Here is a 20,492-nt window from a genome sequence, read left to right as displayed (position 1 = left end):
CTAAAGTTGGGCGATATAAATATCTATTGGTCCTGGTAGATCACCTGACCCACTTTGTGGATGCCTTTCCCACTGCTTGGGCAACAACTCATGTGGTGGTTAAAGCAATACTTGAAGAAATCATCCCCAGATATGGGTTAATAGAAGTAACAGACTCTGACAGAGGCCCCCATTTCGCTTCTAAGGTAGCAAAGGAAGTTTTTACTGCTTTAGGAACACAGTGGCAATATCACACCCCATGGCACCCTCAGAGTTCGGGCAGAGTAGAGAGAATGAATGGAGAAATAAAGAAGCAATTAACCAAATTAATGATAGAAACAAAAATGTCCTTGCTCAAATGTTTACCACTGGCTCTACTAAACATCCGTACTCAACCACGGACAGACGTGGGAATTTCCCCATTTGAGATGCCATACGGAATGCCATATGACATGGAGGCACCGGTAGATCATCCACACCTAGAGAATATACAGATAAACCAATATCTGACCCAATTGATGAATAGGCGAAGGGAGCTCCGTGATAAAGGATTACTGGTACAGAGACCTCCCTTAGATGTCACCATCCACCAAATCAAACCTGGGGATAGAGTATTGATTAAGACTTGGAAAGAAGCCTCCTTGACACCTCGTTGGGAAGGCCCGTATGTGGTATTGCTTACCACAGAAACTGCCATCCGAACAGCTGAGAAAGGATGGACACATGCTAGTCGAGTGAAGGGACCAGTCAAACCTGAACGCACATGGAAAGTGGCAAGCCAACACGAGAAACTAAAGGTTAAGCTTAAAAGAGACCAGTAATGACAAATAATTAACCCCAGGAAACATTACCATCAGAACACTCCTCACCTAGATCAAGAGGACTTTTTTGTTCTTCCCAGCAGGAACTGCGAAGGAGAAACCAGCGTGGTGGATGTGTTGGGACAAATTTTGGCCAATTTGGCTTGGCACATCTACTATACTGCCTTTTCAGTTACTGCGTGAACTTTGAACATTAGGAAAATGTATTTTGAAAATTTTAAAGAAAACAATTGTATAGATAAATGGAGCTGCCGATGTGGCAACCTGCCCAACTTGATACTGAGTTATGTCCGGAGGTGCGTAAAAGGGAGGAGTTTCATTGGAACCTCCTGGAAGATCGAATCCTCCAATGGTGTCTAGATATACTGTTCTTAGACAGTAACTTTTGCAGTAACTTTTCAAGACATAGAATCAGCCTACTCTTTGCAGAAAAATTTCAAACATTTAAATGTTTAAGATGTACTAAATGTACCTTTTGTATCCCTTGGGTGTTGCTTGAATGTGGTAAATGTAAAGCATTAAAATGGATTTATGCTAGACGCCTATTTTATGATTTATGTGCAGAATGTTATCATGAACATCGGAGAAATTCTAATTGGAAAAGACAATTGGAAGCATTTATTGGTGGCCCAGTCCTGTTCAAAACATATACCAATTATTCGAGAATAGAGAACAAGCTTACCAGTCAATTAGCGCTAACGAAATCTGCACATATATTACTCTTTTGGCTTATTGTAAGAAATCGCGCATAATCACTTTTGAGTGTGACAAAAATGTATTTGTGCCTTATCCTCATTCTGTACTTAGTATCAAGTGGCATGCTGAGAATGAATATTGGCGTCAACGTCGCCTACGGGTTTACTCCCAAAAAAAGACAAAAAGCCATGGATGCTAGTACGCACTACCCAAAGATTACACTGTATATTGTGGGACTAAGGGGTGTGAATGTTATCTCTTTGTATGTCTTGTCTGCAGGATTTGCAAGAACGGTGGTGGGTCCATTGCCGCCGGAATTCACAGAAACCGTTCTAAGATTAGGGGAGCTTTCGGGAAAATAGGTAAAATATGAATCTCAAGAGTGGTGGGGAATCTTTACTAAGGGTATAAATCCAGAGACACATTGTTCTCATACCAATGAACCCACTCCCTTTGTAGCCCAAATCATAAAAGGATACCGCCGGAGACGGCTGCTTGGTATCGATTGCAGCTCTCCTTTGATAAAGAATTGGGAACCATATCGAGTAAGGCAGGAACGAAAAGGATCCCTAAGCAAATACCTGTGCTGCCGAGAAGATGGTTAACCCCATGCAACTGGATTGACGGGAGAGGCAGAGAGGAAAAGGCAAAGGGACCTGCAACCCAGAGTGGGATGCGCTTAGAGAAGTTCCAACAACTGCCTCTCAAACATTAAGTTCCCTGGAAAAATAACACACTCCAGGGTATCTAAAGGGCAGCTCCCCAGGAAAATACACATGTGAAATTTTAGAGTAGGACTGCACCCTTTTTTGGCAGATCTATTTAAGATCGATGTGGGCATTGGGATAAGTCACTAGAGATGCAGGGGGACATTAGCCATTGACATGGACACTAATTTGAGTAGATAGAACATTTCTTAAAGTCAGCAGAGTTAAGTGAGGCCCACTTAAACCTATCAAACCACCCTACTCTCCACAATAGGAGGACCAGTAATTCTATTAATCCTTGGGCTGACTTTTGGGCCTTGTATATTCAATAAAATGATTGAAATAGTAAAAGGAAGGCTGGAGGCAGCCCATCTACTTCTGATTAGAACCAAATATAAACCTGTAACAGAGGATCCTGAACTGGGGGAGGAGGCCACCTTGAGTCAATGTGAGTTAAAACGATTTGATGAACAAAATAGTCAAAAAAAGGGGGGCATTGTAATGGGTTAATTTCTCAAGTTTGTTCATCAAGTCTATTAAAAAAAAAAAAAAAAGGGAAGCTGATGAAAAACCAAAAGATAAACAAATATAATGGGCTAATATGTTGCAAAATGTCATAAGGCTTAAACCGCAATATGTCACAAGCTAATATGTTGAAAAGCTGAATATGCAATATGTATGCAGCCACACACCTATATAAGGTAAAGGCTATTGCAGGGTCATCAAAACTCTGAGAGAGAGGATGGGAGCGTTCCTCCAAACGACCACCAAAAGGCAGAAAAAGACCCCCTAGCAACTATCGGCGCAGACACAGAAAACACTGGAAAATACGCAACCACGATAGATCAAAGAGAGGCCTGAACTGCCAGGTGGGTGCGAGCCGTTGGTGGAGCGTAGACTGCCCGGCTGCACCCAGCGCTGTAATTTGCCTATTATTGCTTGCACTGTCAATTAATAAATTACATTTCATTTGGACTCACTTGTTGGTGATTGGTTCCTCACCACAAATTATAACACTTGTGCAAGGCAGCTGTGCCAGCAGGGCCCGGGAGCTGTGCCGGCTCTGCCGGGCTGCCGGGGCTGCGGGACAGTCCCGCCGCGGCTGCGCTCACCCCAGCCTGGCCCGCTCGGCTGCTTTCTCTTTCTGACCCCCCTGGGGAGGCTCTGACATTTCCTCTTCCCTGATGCAAGTGCAGCTGCTGCCAAGGGAAACGTGCCCATACTCACTCCGTGTTCCCTTTGCTTGCCAGATGTCCCATCTGCTGTCGCTGTCCAGGAGAGCTGCTCTGCACGGGAGGAGGAGACTGAGGGAGAGGCTTTGAAGATGGGGCAGCTGGGATCCCTCTGCTTGGACTTCTATGGACTTGCACACAGGCAGTGATAATTACATCAATCTGTACATATCTTGCTATTTGTATTGGTATATTTCTATACATATGATACTTACTATATTTCTAGAAATACAATACTTATTATATTTATAAATGTGCTATGTATATATGTACAAATATATACATACACGTTTGCAGTTACATATTTGTGTGTAGGTGTATCTAGCTTCTTATGTATGTTGTAATATCTTTTTGTGTTTAGATTTCCATTTGTATACAGTTGTGTAGGTATCTATTTGTATTGATGGAGTTTTTTGTATATGTCTTTTTAAAGAGGGATATTGCTATTAGTGTTGGTATATATGTCTATTTTTATATTGTTATATGTATATTGACCTATTTATATATGTAATTATATTTACATATATATTGAGATGTACAGCTGTATATTTGTATTGATGCATTTGTATGGATATTTAGCTTGGCACATTTTTTTGTATTTATAGATAAGTTTGTCTTATATTTCTGTTTATATACATGTTGTATGTTATCTGTAATATTTAATCTATATTTGCATCTGTAGATTGTTATATATGTATTTATATATATTTGTGTCTACATATGGTTTTAGTTCTGTTTCAACATGTATGGAGTGTTGTAGTTGTATAATTCTATTGGTTCTATCTATAATTCTCTGAGTTGTTGGTACAGGATTACTTAGAGAGAGAATGCATATTTTTGTATTTCTATATGGGCTGTATGCTTGTAGTAGTATGTAACAAATTAAGTTGTTAAATACCTAATTGATCTTTGTGTCTAGGGAGTTGTTGTAGAGGTTGGCTATAAGTTTGGTTTTTTTTAACTGAAGTTGTATTTTTATATTTTTAACTAGACTGGCTGTAATAATCTAATGAATTCCTGGTTTTAACCAAGTTGAGATTTGTCTTGTTCTGTATTGTCAATGTGGGTGTAGCAATTTGTAATAAATGTCATTTTTCAACTGAAATTGATTCTCGTGTATTTGTTGATCAGCAGTGCGGCTGTGGCAATCTGCAAGAAATGCCATTTGTCAGCTGCGATGGGTGTTCTGTGATTTTTGCTCCCCAAAGCCATGAGCAGATGTAAATGCTGGAGGATTTTGGCCATGCAAATCTCCAGCCATGCCCAGCACATGCCCCACCTGCACTCAGGCTGGGCAAGGGAAGCGCAGATTTGGGCTGGCAGCAGAGCCCCCCGTTGGCTCAGAACTCGCTGCAGAGGCCTGCTGAGAAAACTCCCGGACTCCACTGAGCACAGCATCCAAGCAGGAGCCACCCGGGGAGGACAAATCCGCCCCCCATCAAAGGGCAGCTCTTTAGGAAGCGCTCCAAGTGTCCCTCTGGAGCTCATCCCTGACCAAAAGCCAGCAGGGATCCTGAGCCGGCTCCGCTGCCTTTGGCAGCACTTTGGCAAATGAGCTGCAGCAAGGGGGAGGCAGCAGTGACTGTGACTGCTGCAGGCTGGGCATGAAGGAAGGGCCATGGACACAAGGGCTGAGATGCCCCAAAATCCAGAAGGAGGCTGGAGAACTGGGAATCAAGAAGATCTCACAAGTGCTGAAATGATGGAAGCCCTTTGTGTGAAGTTCCCTGGAGGAAGTGACAGGGAGTTGCTGCTAGGATCAGCAGTAGCAGAAGGCAGCAGGATCTGCTCATTTTCCTGGCTCTGTTTCCAGGACACAGGCTGAGATGGCCCCTTCTCCCACAAAGCCCTTGCCCACGGAGGCTGCCGGGCAAAAGCAATCCCATTGCAACGAGAGGCTTTGCAGCTGAAATCCACTGCCCTTGTGTTGAGGGGATGAATGACTGCCCTGCCAAAGCACAGCAGCTGCAGGGCCCCTCTCAGCTCTGTGTGTGTGTTGCAGGCCTGCCTGAGGTGCCCGTGCTGCAACAGCTGCGAGAAGGGCAAAGTGACCTGATTGCATCCTTAGCACAGCTACTGCTGGATCTGATGGCACACTTCCCCACCAGCCAGGGCCAGCCTCGGCCAGAGCTCAGGCCTGGGCTGGGAGGAGTTTCCCCTAAAATACCCTACAGAAGCCCGTATTCATGTCAGTTGGGAAAGTTTCCTAAAGTGATACGTTTCTTGCAGATAACTTCATGAGGTTATGCAGAGCTAGCGTAAGTGTCTTTCTAGTCTATTTTTAGCTAAATACTGATGGGCTTGATGACTCCAGGATTCATCTTGTAAGTCAGCTCTGGCTCAGGCTTGCTGCTCAGGCCTCAGCACATCAGACACTGAATTTAGAGAACCTTTTGAGAAAGGTTGTCACCCCTTTACTTCTTTTAGCCCAATACTTCTAGTCCTGATAAATTTGAATTCTTCCTGTACATTCTGGCAAACAGACCATCTAAAATTTTCACTGTTTATCAATGTTTAAATTCTATCCACCAAGAGAAACCCAGTCACTTCCAAAATGAGCTTGAAATAAGCTACTATTTTAAAGCAAAACCAAGAATTTTTCTTGCTAAGTGAGAAAAGGAGTTTCCAAAACTCCTCTGTGAAACTCATGCAGATTATTTGAAGTATCCTTTTCCTACCAGGAGCAGAGGGATGCCAACCTGGGCAGAGAGCACACAAAGCTCATTTCAATAGAAAGGTGATACACTGGGGATGGACAGAGGGGATTTGCAGCTCTGCTGGGGCTGTTCAGTTCAGGTTGCTGTTCTCAGCTGTAAAAGGAACTCCTGCTGCTGTAGCAAAGCTGTTTGAAGATGCAGACAGTTTGTTCATGAGCCAGGTCCTGGTTGAAGAAGCATTTGTTCCCCAAAATCTACCAGCAGCATTACCACACCATACTTTAGCCAGCTTGCTGCCAGAACCTGTAATCCCAGGAGCAACTTCCAGGGAAAGGGGAGTGGGTTCTACTCTCATTCCTTCTAACAGCTCTTACACCATGGCAGGGACTCTCAGCAGCCCAGGTTCCCCTTGGAAAGGCAGGATGCCGTGTTCCTTCTCACTTTTCAGGATTCCTCATCATTTACAAGCTTTACTCAAACATTCTGAATGTTTTCAACAAGATAATGAATAGTGTAAGAGCCTGGGATGAACTCCTTTCATTTTGTATCTGCTATTTCCTGCAGGGAGGGGATGGAGGAAGGCAGGAGATTCCCTGCTTCAGGGAAGGAACACCCATGAGACAAACCTCTGACAGGTGCACCTTCCATGCAAATTAGGTTTACAGGGAAAACACTAGACCCTAGGAAGAAATGTCACAAATCAATAACTTCCCATTTTGATTTCAGGAGCAGACTTCAAATGCAGCCTCCAAGCACAGGGAGCACTGAGACTCTAAGCCACACGACATCTCTGCCAAAATTCCCAGCAGCCATGACAAAATGACTGCAGAAATAATGCAGTGTCCTGGCCCTCCTGATGTGTCAGGAATAAGCCACTGGGGATACAGCCAGAGGGACAAAAGTTGCTCTAGCTGAGCACATTTTGAAAGGAGAGGAAGGAAGACATTAGGCGTCTCTACTGTTGAAGTTTAAAGCTTGTGAGAAATGTTTCCAAGAACTGGACAAAGAATGGGAGAACAGACAGACAGTACCAGAGGCAGGAGAACCAGAAAAATCAACCAAACAACGGCTTTAGTAAGAATTTGGGCATAACAAGATTCTTTGTGGTAAAGCTGCAGCAAAGGGAGCTGAAAGTCCTTTTCTGAGAAGGGCAATGACAGCAATGCCTCAGCCTAGGGGAAGGTGAGCACATCAACCAGGGCTCCTCAGTGGAATGCTATTTCCTAAGAGTCTCCATGACCTCTCCTTTCTCCTCTTCTGGATATTTAGATGTGTTTGTTTGGGGCTAGGGTTTCCTAGTGCACCAGCCCTCAGGGGTTCTTGGCCTGGCTCAGGAAGATCCCAGGTGCCTAAGGAGTTGCTCCACTGAGACTACAGATTCATTTCCTTGGCCTCTATTGGGCCTGGGAATTGGGAAACTCTTCCCTCCCAGGAGCAGTGCCATTCCTTGATGGGATTTAATTAGCAGAGCCCTCAAATGAAGCTCTCACAAATCTCTGCTGCAGCTCAGCTTCCATCCCACCAAGGCAGCACTTCAGCAGCATGGTCCCACCCTGGCAGTGTGGGAACACTGGGATGGGAAATTTCCCAGGGATGGGAAATTTCCTCTCAGGAACAAAGAACACATAAAAACTGAGGGCAAGACCCAAGGGACAGGGCCAAGAAAGGAAGCTGAAATAAACAGGGCGGGAGACTTTTTCTCTTTTTAATGCCTTTATAAAGGTGATCAGCTAAAAATTGGGAAGCTTCACAGGTCTCTCCCAGGGTGCCTTGAAGGAGAAGGACTGTGCAGCTTTGTCCACTGGGGACAGAGCTGGGGGTCCCATCCTCACAAGAGCCATAGGGCGTAACCCAAATTTTGCAACTCTCCAGTGAGTCCCACTCGGGGTCTTGGTTTCAGATGAGGTCTGCTCAGGGTGAGGGGCAACAAAGGTTCTCAGCATCTCTGCAGGCTCAGCACTCTGTTCCTTATGTCTAGACACCACTCTAATTTCCTAATTCTGTATTGGCTCATTGTTTTTGGGGGCTTCTTGGTAAGTTTGATGAGGTTCCCATGGCATGCTGGTCTCCAGGCTATTTTGCATTCTCTCTGATGCCCCCCCCCCACCTCTCCTCCCCTCACTGCCTGGGCAGAAGTACAGTTTAGCCCCAGGCAGGGCTTTACCAGTACAAAAGGAGCAATTAGTTACAACAACCCGTGATTACAATAACAAACCAGGTACAATTCCACCTTGGCAACAACTAGTCTGACTGGTTTTGTAACTCTTTTTCTTCCCAAAAGAAATTGGCAGATTTTTGTTTATAACAGTCCCCCTCTTTTTCTTTGATCGAGCTTAAACTGAAGCTCACATCAACTTGCAATTCTTGACTCATGAGCTTCTTATTTCTTTAATTTTTTTAAAATAAATTTCTGGAGCACTCTGGTAATCATGGTTATTCAACTTGGTTACTTTTCTTGGTTTTTTTTTTTTTCAGGTTAGAATTTTTTGAGATTTTAAGCTTGGTCTGTAGGGCCAATACTATTATTTTAATGAAACAGGGAAATAAGCATAGTAAAAAGAGCAATCTTCCAAGTATACACACAGTGAGGAAAACTACTTTTTCCCATACATTGTTTTTTGAAAATCTATAGGTTATCTTACCAACTGGAATCAAGTGTAGGAGTTTGTTCTTGGTTATTTACATATGCTAGTTTTTTATTTCATTTGAGATGTTTCTAATGATTGCATTCTTTATCTCTAATACTGCTTGGAGTCTGATTCTGTTTAACATAGATATTGGGGTCTGAACTTGGCCCTTACCATTTTGGATTCTCTCAATTTCTATTGCACTTTGCTTCTTCTGTTTGGTTTCTCTTAAATCATTGTATATAGCAACTCCTAAACTTGATCCAGTTTCTTGGTTTTATCATTCTAGCAGTGCAGCTGCCAGACCAGTCTCTTGACAATTTAGTGTATGCTGTAGTACTAGAGATCAAAACCAGGTGTTTAAGGCTCTCTTGAAATGTGTTAGTAGTTTCTGTTGGGCATTCCCAATATCTACACAGTTCTTTCATTTTCCAAAAGGGGTTTATCCCTTTTTCAGTACACTCATAACATTCATATACTTCATGGTGGGTACACTTGTCTCTTTCTTTTCTTTTCTCTACAGACTCTAATTTATTTGCATCTCTTGGGATCCACCGGGTAGCCGAATTCTTTACTGCTAAATACTTGTTACAAACCACCTTTCTTACTGTTTTTACCATTTCTTTTCTTTTGACTAGATCTACTGAGCTTGCTTCAGCAGCATCACATTCAAAGCACAACCAGGCTTCTCCTATAGGGCACTCTCCCAGGAGTGGCTGCCTAAAAGTGGCAGTATTTGGGCTATCCCATACATTCTCTTATCTTCTTGATAAAGGACCAATTGGGAGAGGTTAACACAATTAGGGTTAGAATTGAGGTGGACTCTAGACAAGGAGCTCCCTTTTTCCTCCTCATAGAGGGGTTGGTAGCACTTACTGCACGGCTCTCCTGGGCTCCCCAGAGCACCACCAGCAATTAGAGCCATCATTACTACCCTTCCCAAGAGTCCGGTATGGGTCACCTTGCACAGCCTGCCCACCCGGCCTGGCCTCTTGGGGAATTTTACTGAGAAGAAGCTTCCAAGCTCTTTAGAGTCCCTTCTACCTGCTTCTCTTGGTCTGTTCTCTACTAATTTTGGTTTCTCTTAGGGGAGTGCTCTGCAGAGGATTAACTTGGATTAATTTTGAACCAAATTGGGGTACTTAACCAGAATTACTTATTTACAGTCTTAAACTTTTTACAAACTTATTTTACACACAGAACTGTCTTGAAACATTTTAAGCTATGTTATGGTTCTGATACCAAACCCCTTTCCTATATAGTTCAGTCTTTTGACTCTTCCTTCTGAGAGTCAACTTTAAGTCTTTTGGTCCTTTTATAATGGTGTACTCAGGTGAATTAACTTGTGATGTGGTTGACTCTTGTCCAGTGCCTGGAGGTGAGAGTGGTGTGGACTCTGGCCCAATGCCAGAGGGAAAAACTGATGTTGAGTCTGGCCCAATGCCAGAGGGAGAATGGGATGGAGTCTGGTCCAATGCCAGAGGGACAGTGGGGTGGAGTCTGGTCCAATGCCAGAGGGACAAACTGATGTTGAATCCTGGTCCAATGCCAGGGAGTGAGAGTGATGTGGAATCTGGTGATGTGGGTTCAACTTTTTTCCTTTGGTTTGCACAGTTGAATTAGCAGTGAGGAGTACCTGAAACAGGCTTTCAAATATAGGCATTAATGGTCTGCTATTTTATGATTCTATCAAAACTCAGTTTCTTCAGTTCATCTTATGTACAATTGAATAATTTCTCTTTTTCTATAGCTTGCATGTTTCTCTCATCAACTTCTGCATACTCTGTATTTTGCAGGGAGTTGTATTTCTGTTAGCTAACTTAACTCCAAAAGTGCTTTTATTCTCCTGTTTTTCTGTGTATTTAACTTACTGGTTTTCTGTTCTATTTTCAAGATCTTATCTATTCATCTCTTGCCTCTGTTTCTTACTTTCACTGACAGCTTAAATACTACTTTTCTTTCAACCCCTTACACTTAAAACAAATTTTTTCTCACACTATTTTTCAACACGATACACCTCCCTCCAAGGAGATGTGGTAAAACTTATAATGTACAAACTACATTACCTATACTTTAATTTGTCTACATTCACTCTCTTTTATTTCTCATTCACTTTCACACATTCCTTCACACCCTCAAGACACAAAGTGGATCCTTATTGCTAGTAAATCTCTGTGGCCTCCCCCTCACCTTGGCATTGGCCTCTAGGTCTCAGGATCTCTGGGCCTCTTGGAAGGGCTCTGACATGGGGTTGCCTCCGGTGCTCGTTCCCCTGTGAGGCTGTCTGTGTGTCACTCACGCTCTTCAGCTATGGCCCCCTCACATGTCTGGGGAACACTGGCCTGGTGTGCAGGACACACACACCCTTCAGCTAAAGCCCCACCTGCCTGTGGAACAGTAGCCTGTTTTGAGGTCACACACACCCTTCAGCTAAAGCCCCACCTGCCTGTGGAACAGTAGCCTGTTTTGAGGTCACACACACCCTTCAGCTAAAGCCCCACCTGCCCAGGGAACACTAGCCTGGTTTTGTTTGTGACTCACTCTTACACACAAAATAAGACAACAGTAAGGTACTTTTTACTTTCACATCACTTATTACAAGTTGAGATGTTACTGGCCAGTCCTGGTGCTATTGGATATCCTTCCACTCAGCCATTTCTCCACAATAATAGCAGTGTTGTTCACTCAAAGGGACTTGAGGTCTCTCCATCCCTCTTGTGCCTGACACTACAAGAGGCCTATCCTTGCCTCCTCCTGGTGGGGGACCTGCCCACCCCACACTTTCTCTGGCTACTGCAACCATGATCCTAGCCTTGGCCTTTGCTTTTTCTTCTTCCTTCCTTAAATACACCCTCAATGCTTCTCTTAATAACTCATTAATGTCCTTCTCTTGCCAATCTTCAGTCTTTTCCAGTTTTCTCCATATATCAGGCCAAGATTTGGTAACAAACTGGACCTTTAGTAGCACTTGACCTTCTCTGGTGTCTCAGTCTATTTTAGAGTACAGTTGGAAGTTCTGCTTTAGGAGATTAAGCCAAGCAGCAGGAGCTTCATCCTTCCCTTGTGCACCCTCAAATGCCAATTTGGTATTAGTTCCTTTGGGAACTGACTCTTTGATCCTCCGTATTTTTAAAGACCTATATTCCATCATGGCCTTCCTCCCTTCCTCTTGATTAGGGTTCCAGCTGGGATCCGTTAGTGGCAATTTTTGTTCACCTGATGGCACCTGGGGTCCCAGAGGGTTGTCTTTCTCCCAAATTCTTATGCCAGCCACCCTAATCATCTGGACCTCTTCTGGGGAAAATAAAATATTTAGAATGGAATTTAACTCTCCCCAAGTCTAGATATTTGGACCTAAGTATTGATCCACTTGGTTGACTATGCCTGCTGGGTCCTCAACTAAATGCCCAAACTCTTTCTTGAATCCTTTCACCTCAGAAGCCATTAGAGGAGCATTCACAAAGCCAACACCTCCCACTACTCCTCCCATAGGAACTTCTCTGAGGGGAAAAAGTCTCTCTGCCTTGGAGGTCCTGGATCTGGTACTACAGTAGGGCCCAGACGCCAAACTACTAATTTGAGAGATATGAGGATTACCCTAAACTTTCTGCAGATCAGCAGATGTATTTGGTGGTAACTTTACCAGGCAAAGAGGCATTTGTGTCCCAACTAGGAGGAGGTAAAGGGACAGCAACGGGAGGGGGAGAAGAGCTTGAGTACATATTAAGTGGAGCTGGAGAAGGGGTGGAGAATGCAGCAGGTGGAGTAGGCACTTGTAGCGGTGCAGAAGGAACTGGAGGAGCCGAAGGGGGTGGTGAGAGAGTGGTTACTAGGGGAGATACTGGGAGATACCATAGGGGAAGCCAAAGAGGTAGAAGAAGGAATTTGAGAAGGTGCTAATGAGATGGCAGCCGGGGGAAGAACCGGATCTGCCATTTGAGGTGCCCGAGGAAGAGGATTAAAAGGTAGAGGGGCAGCAGGAGGCAAATAATCCAGGGGGTCCCATTTTTTTCCAATTCTAGCATCCCCTCCTTCATTCCCCTCTTTCTTCTTCTGCACCTTACAAATTCGCACACCTTCATCCCCAGTAGCACTCTTTAACCAGCAAGCTACATACAATAATTGCTCAGGATCGGTATCCTCCCGAGCTGTCAGATAATGACTCAGTTGTTGACACATCCACTTGTCCCTTGTCCCACACCAAGGCCATCCTCCCGGTACCTCTAATTCTGGCCAGACTTGTAGAGAGGAGTAGATCATCTTCACCTTTTCTAATCCCTCTGTGGCCTCTATAGAATCCCATTTGTCTAACAGTTCCCCTAAGAGACTATTGGAAGGTATATTCCTCAATCTCTTGCCTGTCTTCTTACTATTACACTCTCCCATTTTTCGGGTCTCAACAGAAAAAATCCCAAAGGTGCCTCTACTGACAGGTAGTCTCATGAAAAATATATTTGCCTGATGCTCAGGACTTTACACTGAAAGAACTGTCTGATCTCTTGATTGCCCAACTTTACCCATGTCAGGTCTTCTATCTATCAGGACTTAAAAACACGAAACCCCGGCGTAAGAGCCCGAGTCGTGCCTGACTCCCCTCTGTCAGGAAAAACAGCTGCCTGATTTCTAGTTTGCCTAACCTTCCAAATGTTAGCCCTGACCATATCAGGACTTAAAAACCAACCCCAGCTTCCTTCACTTGGTTTTGTGCCTGACCCCTTTGTCAGGACTTGATTTGCCTGCAGGGCTTGTGGGCTTGCCCGAATCCTTCTCGGGACTTGCAATCTGCCTGACTTCCCTCTGCCAGGACTTTTGGGGTGCGTGCCACTCATACACTATTTCCTCCTCACGCCCGGAGGGGGGGCCCTCTCTGCCCTTTAGGAGACGACTCACTCACGCTTATTCCACTCGCTTCCCTCTGTTCCCGGCCAGCCCCCTCGCAGGGGTTCGGAACCGCGGTACTGAGGGCTCCACACTGAGGGCGAGGGTCCGAGCTGCCCGCTCTCGTCTCACTCACGCTCCACTCACTCGCCTCCTACTCCCGCCGCCAGATTTCTCACCAGTCCGGTGCTCCTCTGCGTCACTGGTCCTGAGCCGGTCTCTCTGCTCCTGATAGCCAGCTGTCCTGGAGGTCCAAGATGGCCAGTCCTGGAGTCCTCTTTGGGCATGGCTATCCCGGACGGGTCCCCAGCTGAAATAAACAGGGCAGGAGACTTTTTCTCCTTTTAATGCCTTTATTAAAAGTGATCAGCTCAAGATTGGGAAGCTCGATGGGTCCGTGGTTTGCTGTCGCCACTCCCAGGGTACCTCAGAGGAGGAGGAATGTGCAGCTTTGTCCCCTAAAGGGCAGAGCTGGCCGTCTCACCCTCATGAGAGCAGTGGGCATACCCCATCTTTCCCCACTTTTAGATTTGCCATCCAGGGTCTTGATCTCAGTTGAAGTCTTCTGCTTAGGGCAAGGGGCAATAAAGGTTTTCAGCATCTCTGCAGGCTCGGTACTCTGTTCCTTACATCCAGACATCACTCTAATCTCTTAATTCTGTATTGGCTCATTGTTTTTGGGGTCTTTTCGGTAAGTTTGCTGGGGTAGCCTCCCATGGCATGCTGGTCCTGGTGGTTAATTTTGCATTCTCTCTGATGCCTCCCCCCCCCATGTCCCCTCCCCTCACTGTCTGGGGAATAGAACTATCAAATTAGCCTCAGGCAGGGTCTTTCCGATAAAAAAGGAGCAATCAACTAAAACAACCCGTGATTACAATACCAAATAGGTAGAACTTCACCTTGGCTGGCAACCGGTCCAACTGGTTTTGCAACTCTTTTTCTTTTTCCCAAAAAAAATTGGCAGATTTTTTATTTATAACACTGGGCACAGCCCAGCCTGGAGGCATTGGCCGTCTGGAGTGTGCCCAGGAGCAGAGAAAGGCCAAGGGCAGCCGAGGGCTGCTGGGCTGGCTCAGGATTCCTCCTCTTCTGCCGGCTGCCCTGCAACTCCTGGCCAAGGTCAGCAGTGTGTGCAGCACCCTGGGCACGGGGGCAGGGAGCCGGGCTGCTCGGCAGGCTGGAGCACAGGGCAGCCTCCTTCAGGCCCGGCACTTCTGCCAGGGCAAGCGAGGCCAGCGTGAGGCAGGGACAGCTTGGCAGGGCACGTCTGCAGGAGCCAGCGCCTCACGCAGCTCTGGCAGGAAGCACCTGCAATCCTGCAGTTCTGCACTGCGCCAGAGCAAAGGTGTGAGATGCAGAGTGTTTGGCAGAAATATTCAGGCCCACCAGGCCAGCCTGCTTTGTGCTCTCTGGCACACAGCAAGAGCTGTGCAATGCTGCTCTGAGCTGCTGGGAGAGAGGCAGTCAGGGATGTGCCTCAGGCTTGTGCTTGAGGAGTGAACTGATTTGGAAGGGGGCAGAAGCCTTTCAGTAGGCAATTTGTGTTTTCTTCATTAATTTCTGAAAGAAAGTCATCATGTGTTGCACACAGGTAGGGTTATTAGAAAAGAAAGTCCTTATAAAATCAGGCCTTGCTATGGTAAATTCCCAGCTGGCCTGTTAGGTCTTCAACGTGCAGCCAGCTAACTTCCCATGGGAATAGTCATGAGTGCAGTTAGCACAACAAGCTATTGTGCTAAGAAAACAGTTTGCATCTGGAATAAACAAGTCCCATGAGCGTCCACGAAAGAAAAATGTAATCACCTGAGTAAGAGCGTGTCTTAAAAAGAGAGAGTCTTAGCATGTACACACTAATACACCTTCTAAGCAATAAATTGTGTGGCAAGGAAACTACTAGCCAGTTGGAGTTGAACACGAGGTCTGTGAAAACAATATAAAAATGAGTTATGTGAATAAAGAATTGGCTTTCCCTGCATGAAGAAACTGAGTCCCGGCTGCTTTATTGACACAGCAATGTGGCTTCACTCAGCAGGAGCACTTGCAGGGTGTATTGATGAAACGCTTGTGTTTGATTCCCAGAATAGGAAGGAGAGGTGTTAAGTGTAACAAACAGGGCTTAGTCTTGTGAATTCCTTTAGCTTTAACAGGAGTGCTGAACCCTGTATTCCCCCACTGCAGTGCTTACTGTGTGCAAGTGGCTATCTTGGCCTTGAGAATAAGGAGAGTGGTCCTGCTAAGAAGGTAGCTGGAATGCATTCAAAGGGAAGAAAGTGTTTTTAGGAGGCTCTTGGCCACCAAACGAGAGTTTGAGCACTGGGATTATTTCCCAAATAACTGTGTCAGGAACTGGAGTCGTGTCCCAGGTCCTGCCATATTTGATCCATGTTTGAGCAGGTTGACAAGACAATGAAGAAAAGTGTCTTGTTTAACAGGTGGGACCTTGATCCTTGAAAGAGAAACAATCTATTGGTCAATCAGTGAGCAGTCAAGCTTTGAAAGGGGAACAGTGCATAATGGAGCCCTTGGTGGCAGGGAGTCATGGAGTCATCCTGAGCCACCATCTCACAGTCAGCCATGTGTGAGCTGATGCTGTAACTGGGAAAATGGCACTCCTGAGCAGGAGATACAAGGCTTGGTTCTGAGCTGGAAGGGTGAGAAGGATGAGATCCAGGGGATGTCCTGGAAGTGCACTGCCTACCTGCCCCTGCTGCCGAGCACCATGCTCCATATCTCCTTCTTCTGCTTAGTGGATTTTTGGGAATCCAGGGGTCAGAATGTATTATTTGCTACTGCAATTAATGGAATAAATTTGCTTTGCAAGCCCAGTTGCGTCTTAGGTTCTTTTGTGCATGGGTCTCCTCCTGAACCTGTGGCAGCGACCACCAGGGACCTACAGGACACTCCTACCCTGATGCCAATAAATTCTGAGAAGTGATTGAAATATATCAATAAATCTGGGGTAATGTTTAGCCTGTGAGTTTCAGCAAAGTATTGAACATGTCTTAGTTCCATGCATACAAACTGGTAGGTGAGATTGCTGGCTGTGCAGGCCTTAGGGAAGTGATTCCCTATGCACCCAGCACTGAAATAAAGTGATGCCTCCTTTCTAACCCTCAGCTGGCAGCAGGGATCAGACCCCGCTTGGTAACTTTCATTTTGGCAACTTCTGTTAGCAGGTAAGAACGGTCAAAATGAAAGCTTTTTCAGCTGTTTTCCTCTGGTTGACCTTTTCAGGCACCAAAGCTCTGTGCCATGCATGGCCTGGGTGTGTGCAGAGCAATGCAGCCCCCACAAAGCCCTTGGTTTCCCCACAAGTTCCCAGTTTGACTGCTTCCAAAGGGGAAGGAAAGGCAGAGATGTACATCCACAGGAGTCCTGGCCATGTCCAATAAATGTGCAAACATGTGGGGGGATATGTTAGGAATGATTTCAGCTGTGATGCCAACAGTGCCTTCTCTCCTGGTTCTGTGCATTATAGGTGAGTAATGTAATAGTTGGCTCTCACAATTAAGAGATAGCTATTATGTGGACAGATATTATGTTCAAATGGAAAGTGCTGTTATTGTAATATGTCCTCCCACAGTCCTCTTTCTTATCCCCCTTGTAATAACCTTGGTAGTCAGGGCATTTGGGGAGGGCTGGCTTGTGACCAGCAGGAGGGGTGGAACAACCCCTGACCTCCAATCAAGATGTAAGAAAGTAATCTCCACCAATGGACAGCAGAGAAAGAGTTGACTGACAAAACATTGGGAGGGGCTAAGGGTATAGAAAGCAGAGCATCCCTTTTGTAGATGAGCATGTGGCTGCTAATCATGGAGACTCCCAGTGCTGCAATCTTTCCTTATTCAGTCCTTTGTTAAGGTTTAATAAGCCTTTAAAAAGTTAAAAGAAGGGTTGTTTCTCAGATAGGCAATGCTTTGGGCCATTTTCTTGGTGTGATTTCCTTTGCTTGGGTCCCATTTGAGTGCTCAGTTGGGGTACAGGCTGTAGGTGCTTGGGGCACTCTTGGAGTTCCTCTTGGATCCCTTGAACAACAGGCTTTGGCCCACAAGGGGAATTTGTGCTGCTTTGTGACAGAGGAGAACTTCCCAGGCTCTTTTGTGTTTGCTGTAGGGAAGGTTGGTTAGTGCTTGGCAAAATCTCACAGAGCAACATGGAGTGTTTGCTTTGTGATGTCAGGGCATGGTTGCCACATTGTCGTGGTGACATCAGAAGGGTGCCTTGGTGCACGGAAGGCACCAAGTGTCAGAGCAGCCCTAGCGCTTGCTCAGTTCAGGAGAATCCTCCTGGGCAAGGCTTTTGTTAGTGGGCTTTTGCACACTGACAGGAGCCTCGTTTTTTCTACCAGGTGCGCGCAGCCTGCAGACTTGCAGGCCACTATCACAATGATGGAGCGACTGGCACCTGTCCTTTTCGCCGCATATGGCGTTACTTATGGTGCCTATTTCCTTACACACTTCGCACGTAAGTAGATGTTTCCTCTTCTGCTTAGGTTAGGGTGTAACCTAACCTGGCTTTTGTATGTCTTCCTGCTCTTTCTTAGTGACTGAGTTTCTGCTTTTGAAACAGAAAGAGCATTAGGATGCCACTGCTTTGGTCAAGCTCCTGTCAAGGTGTTCAGCTAAAAAGGGGGTGTCTGTAGCCACAGGGGCAGCATTTGCAAGGCAACCTGCAGGGCTTCTGTTCCCTCCACGAGAGAGTCTGTGGCAGCAGAGTCTGTCATTTCCTCAGTTTGCTGGGACAAGCAAAACACCTTTGAAAATGTAGACTGGCAGACCTTCACGGAATGCCTTCTAAAAACTCTGCAGTTGTTCCCAGAATTCAGGGAAAGCTTCTTTCTTCCAAAATTTTGTCATGAAGGGATTTGACTGTCTAACTTGATCCTTTAGTGAGTGCTAAAATAGAGATTCCCTTTGCAATGAAATGCAAACTCCAAAGCACTGAGTGTCTGCTCCAGAACCCTGGAGTTACTGTTGTGCTGTTTCACAACAGAACTGCTGCAGCTCAGGGGGATTTTGGGGAAGCTTTTCTGGGCAACAGTTTCCAGCAAGTTAACGAGACTTGGTGCATGCAACTGACTTAAAAAAAAAAAAAGGACCCGAGGGAGAGATTAAAAAAGCTGCTTTATGTATTTGGTAGAAGAGGAACACCAAGTGTTCAAGAACAATTTGTATTTTCTTCATCATGTTTGTAGTCATTTACTGACAAAACAGGCACAAGTGTAGGCACAAGAAAAAATATTGTCCTGATCTCTTGCTGGCTGTGTGAATGAAACATGTCTCCTGGACGGATGTTGTGAAATGGGAAATCATCTCTGTTTGGGTTGACTTGTTCTGTGGGTTTCACAAGCCCAAGCAGTTTTCTCAAAGCATCTGGTTCATTTTCCATTGCCCACTACAGGTCACCTGAAGCGTGTATTCAGTGGAGTTGATCCTGAGGTGAGTGAGATTTTGTTCCTGGTGTTGAGAAATTATGGACTCAGCTGTCAGCTTGGCCAGTAGCAGTAGAGTGTAGAGGGAGGCCAAAAGAAAATCCATATTCATGCCTTCAACAAAAATAACATGGGCCTAATGTGGATAGTTCCTACTTTCCACCTCAGAGCCCTGAAGAAATATAAACTCAGTTTGACAGAATGTCGCTTCCAGACAGCACCTAGAGGGGAATACTGAACTAAGAGCAATTTCCTACAGAGTAGAATTAGCCGATTTCAAATTAGTCAGCGTGACTGAGAATTCCACTCTGAGAAATTTAATGCTATATCCTTAGAAGATGCAGCTGTAGAAAAACAAGGACATCTTGTAATGGTGCCTGGTGTATTTGAAGTAATTTAGGAAATTTTGTGGCTGGGGAGCTGCATGGGCCAAAAGGCGCCAGGGTTGCTGCTGGCCTTGAACCACTGAAGATGAGGCAGCGTGTGGCCAGGTGGCCAAGAAGGCCCAGGGCATGGTGGCCTGTGTCAGCAGCAGTGGGGCAGCAGGAGCAGGGCAGTGAGCGTGGCTCTGTGCTGGGCAGCGCTGGGGCCACAGCTGCAGTGCTGGGTGCACTTGTGGGCCCCTGGGCAGCAGAAAGTCCTTGAGGGGCTGCAGCGCGTGCACAGAAGGACAGGGGAGCTGGGCAAGGCGTTGCAGCACAAGGCCAGTGAGGAGGTGCTGAGGGAGCTTTAGCCTGGACAATGGGAGGCTCTTGAGGGACCTTCAGGCAAAATTCCATCATTCCCTGCATGACAGTGCTCAGCACAAGGGCTGTTTCACACCAAAAATTCATCCCTCATTGCATCCAAGGGCTTTAGACACTGGAGTGGGTGACACTTCCATCTTGTGGTTTGTTGGCTCGTTGTTTTGCTAGCACGACAAGGGCCTGTTCATTTTCCTCTTTTTCCAGTAAGCAATGATGCTTCTGTACAATGTTTCCTGCCCTTTTGTAGCCCTGGATGGGATTGTGGTCCAGTTTGAGTTTTCTACGTCTGCAGCAGCAGTAGCAAAGGCGTTGCTGTCACTTTCCTAGTTTTCCATTTCAGTGCTTTCAAGCTCTAAAAGCTCCATTTGTCTAAGGTAACCTTGGCTTGCTGATGGCTTGCGGATGGCAGCCATGGAGGAAAATCAACTTCATATCCATCTAGAGTGGTGTTGAATTGTCCCATGATAATTTGGTGGTTGTGATTTAGAACCCCTCTGTCACTCTGAAATGTTATGATTTTTTCCTTAGAAGATGTTGTGGTAGATCTGAAAAGAAATGAGGTTCTACATGATAGGAAATGGCCTGTGCCTCATGCTCCTCTCTTGCCACAGATGACAGAAGCAAGAGCCGCCTCTCCCCTGACCCCCGCTGCTCCTGGAGAAGAAGCCAAAGAGGAGCAAACTGAGGTGGATGAGCGCCAGCCTCCATCAGTGGTCAG

General features: G+C 45.7%; 1 protein-coding gene across 1 annotated transcript in view; it reads left to right on the top strand.

Moving 5' to 3' along the window:
* The first annotated feature begins 1,627 nt into the window (after positions 1 to 1,627).
* The window catches only part of LOC129133693 (serine/threonine-protein kinase PAK 3-like), a 35,121-nt gene continuing 16,256 nt past the window's right edge, over positions 1,628 to 20,492 (top strand). The window contains exons 1-2 of the mRNA XM_077172147.1: positions 1,628 to 1,694; positions 1,776 to 1,792. Coding sequence (XP_077028262.1) covers positions 1,628 to 1,694; positions 1,776 to 1,792 — 84 coding nt within the window. The remainder of the gene's footprint in view (positions 1,695 to 1,775; positions 1,793 to 20,492) is intronic.

Source organism: Agelaius phoeniceus, chromosome Z (assembly GCF_051311805.1).
Source record: "Agelaius phoeniceus isolate bAgePho1 chromosome Z, bAgePho1.hap1, whole genome shotgun sequence".
NCBI lineage: Eukaryota > Metazoa > Chordata > Aves > Passeriformes > Icteridae > Agelaius > Agelaius phoeniceus.
The sequence above is the reverse complement of the archived record's forward strand: the minus strand, read 5'-3'. Positions and strand labels throughout refer to the sequence as shown.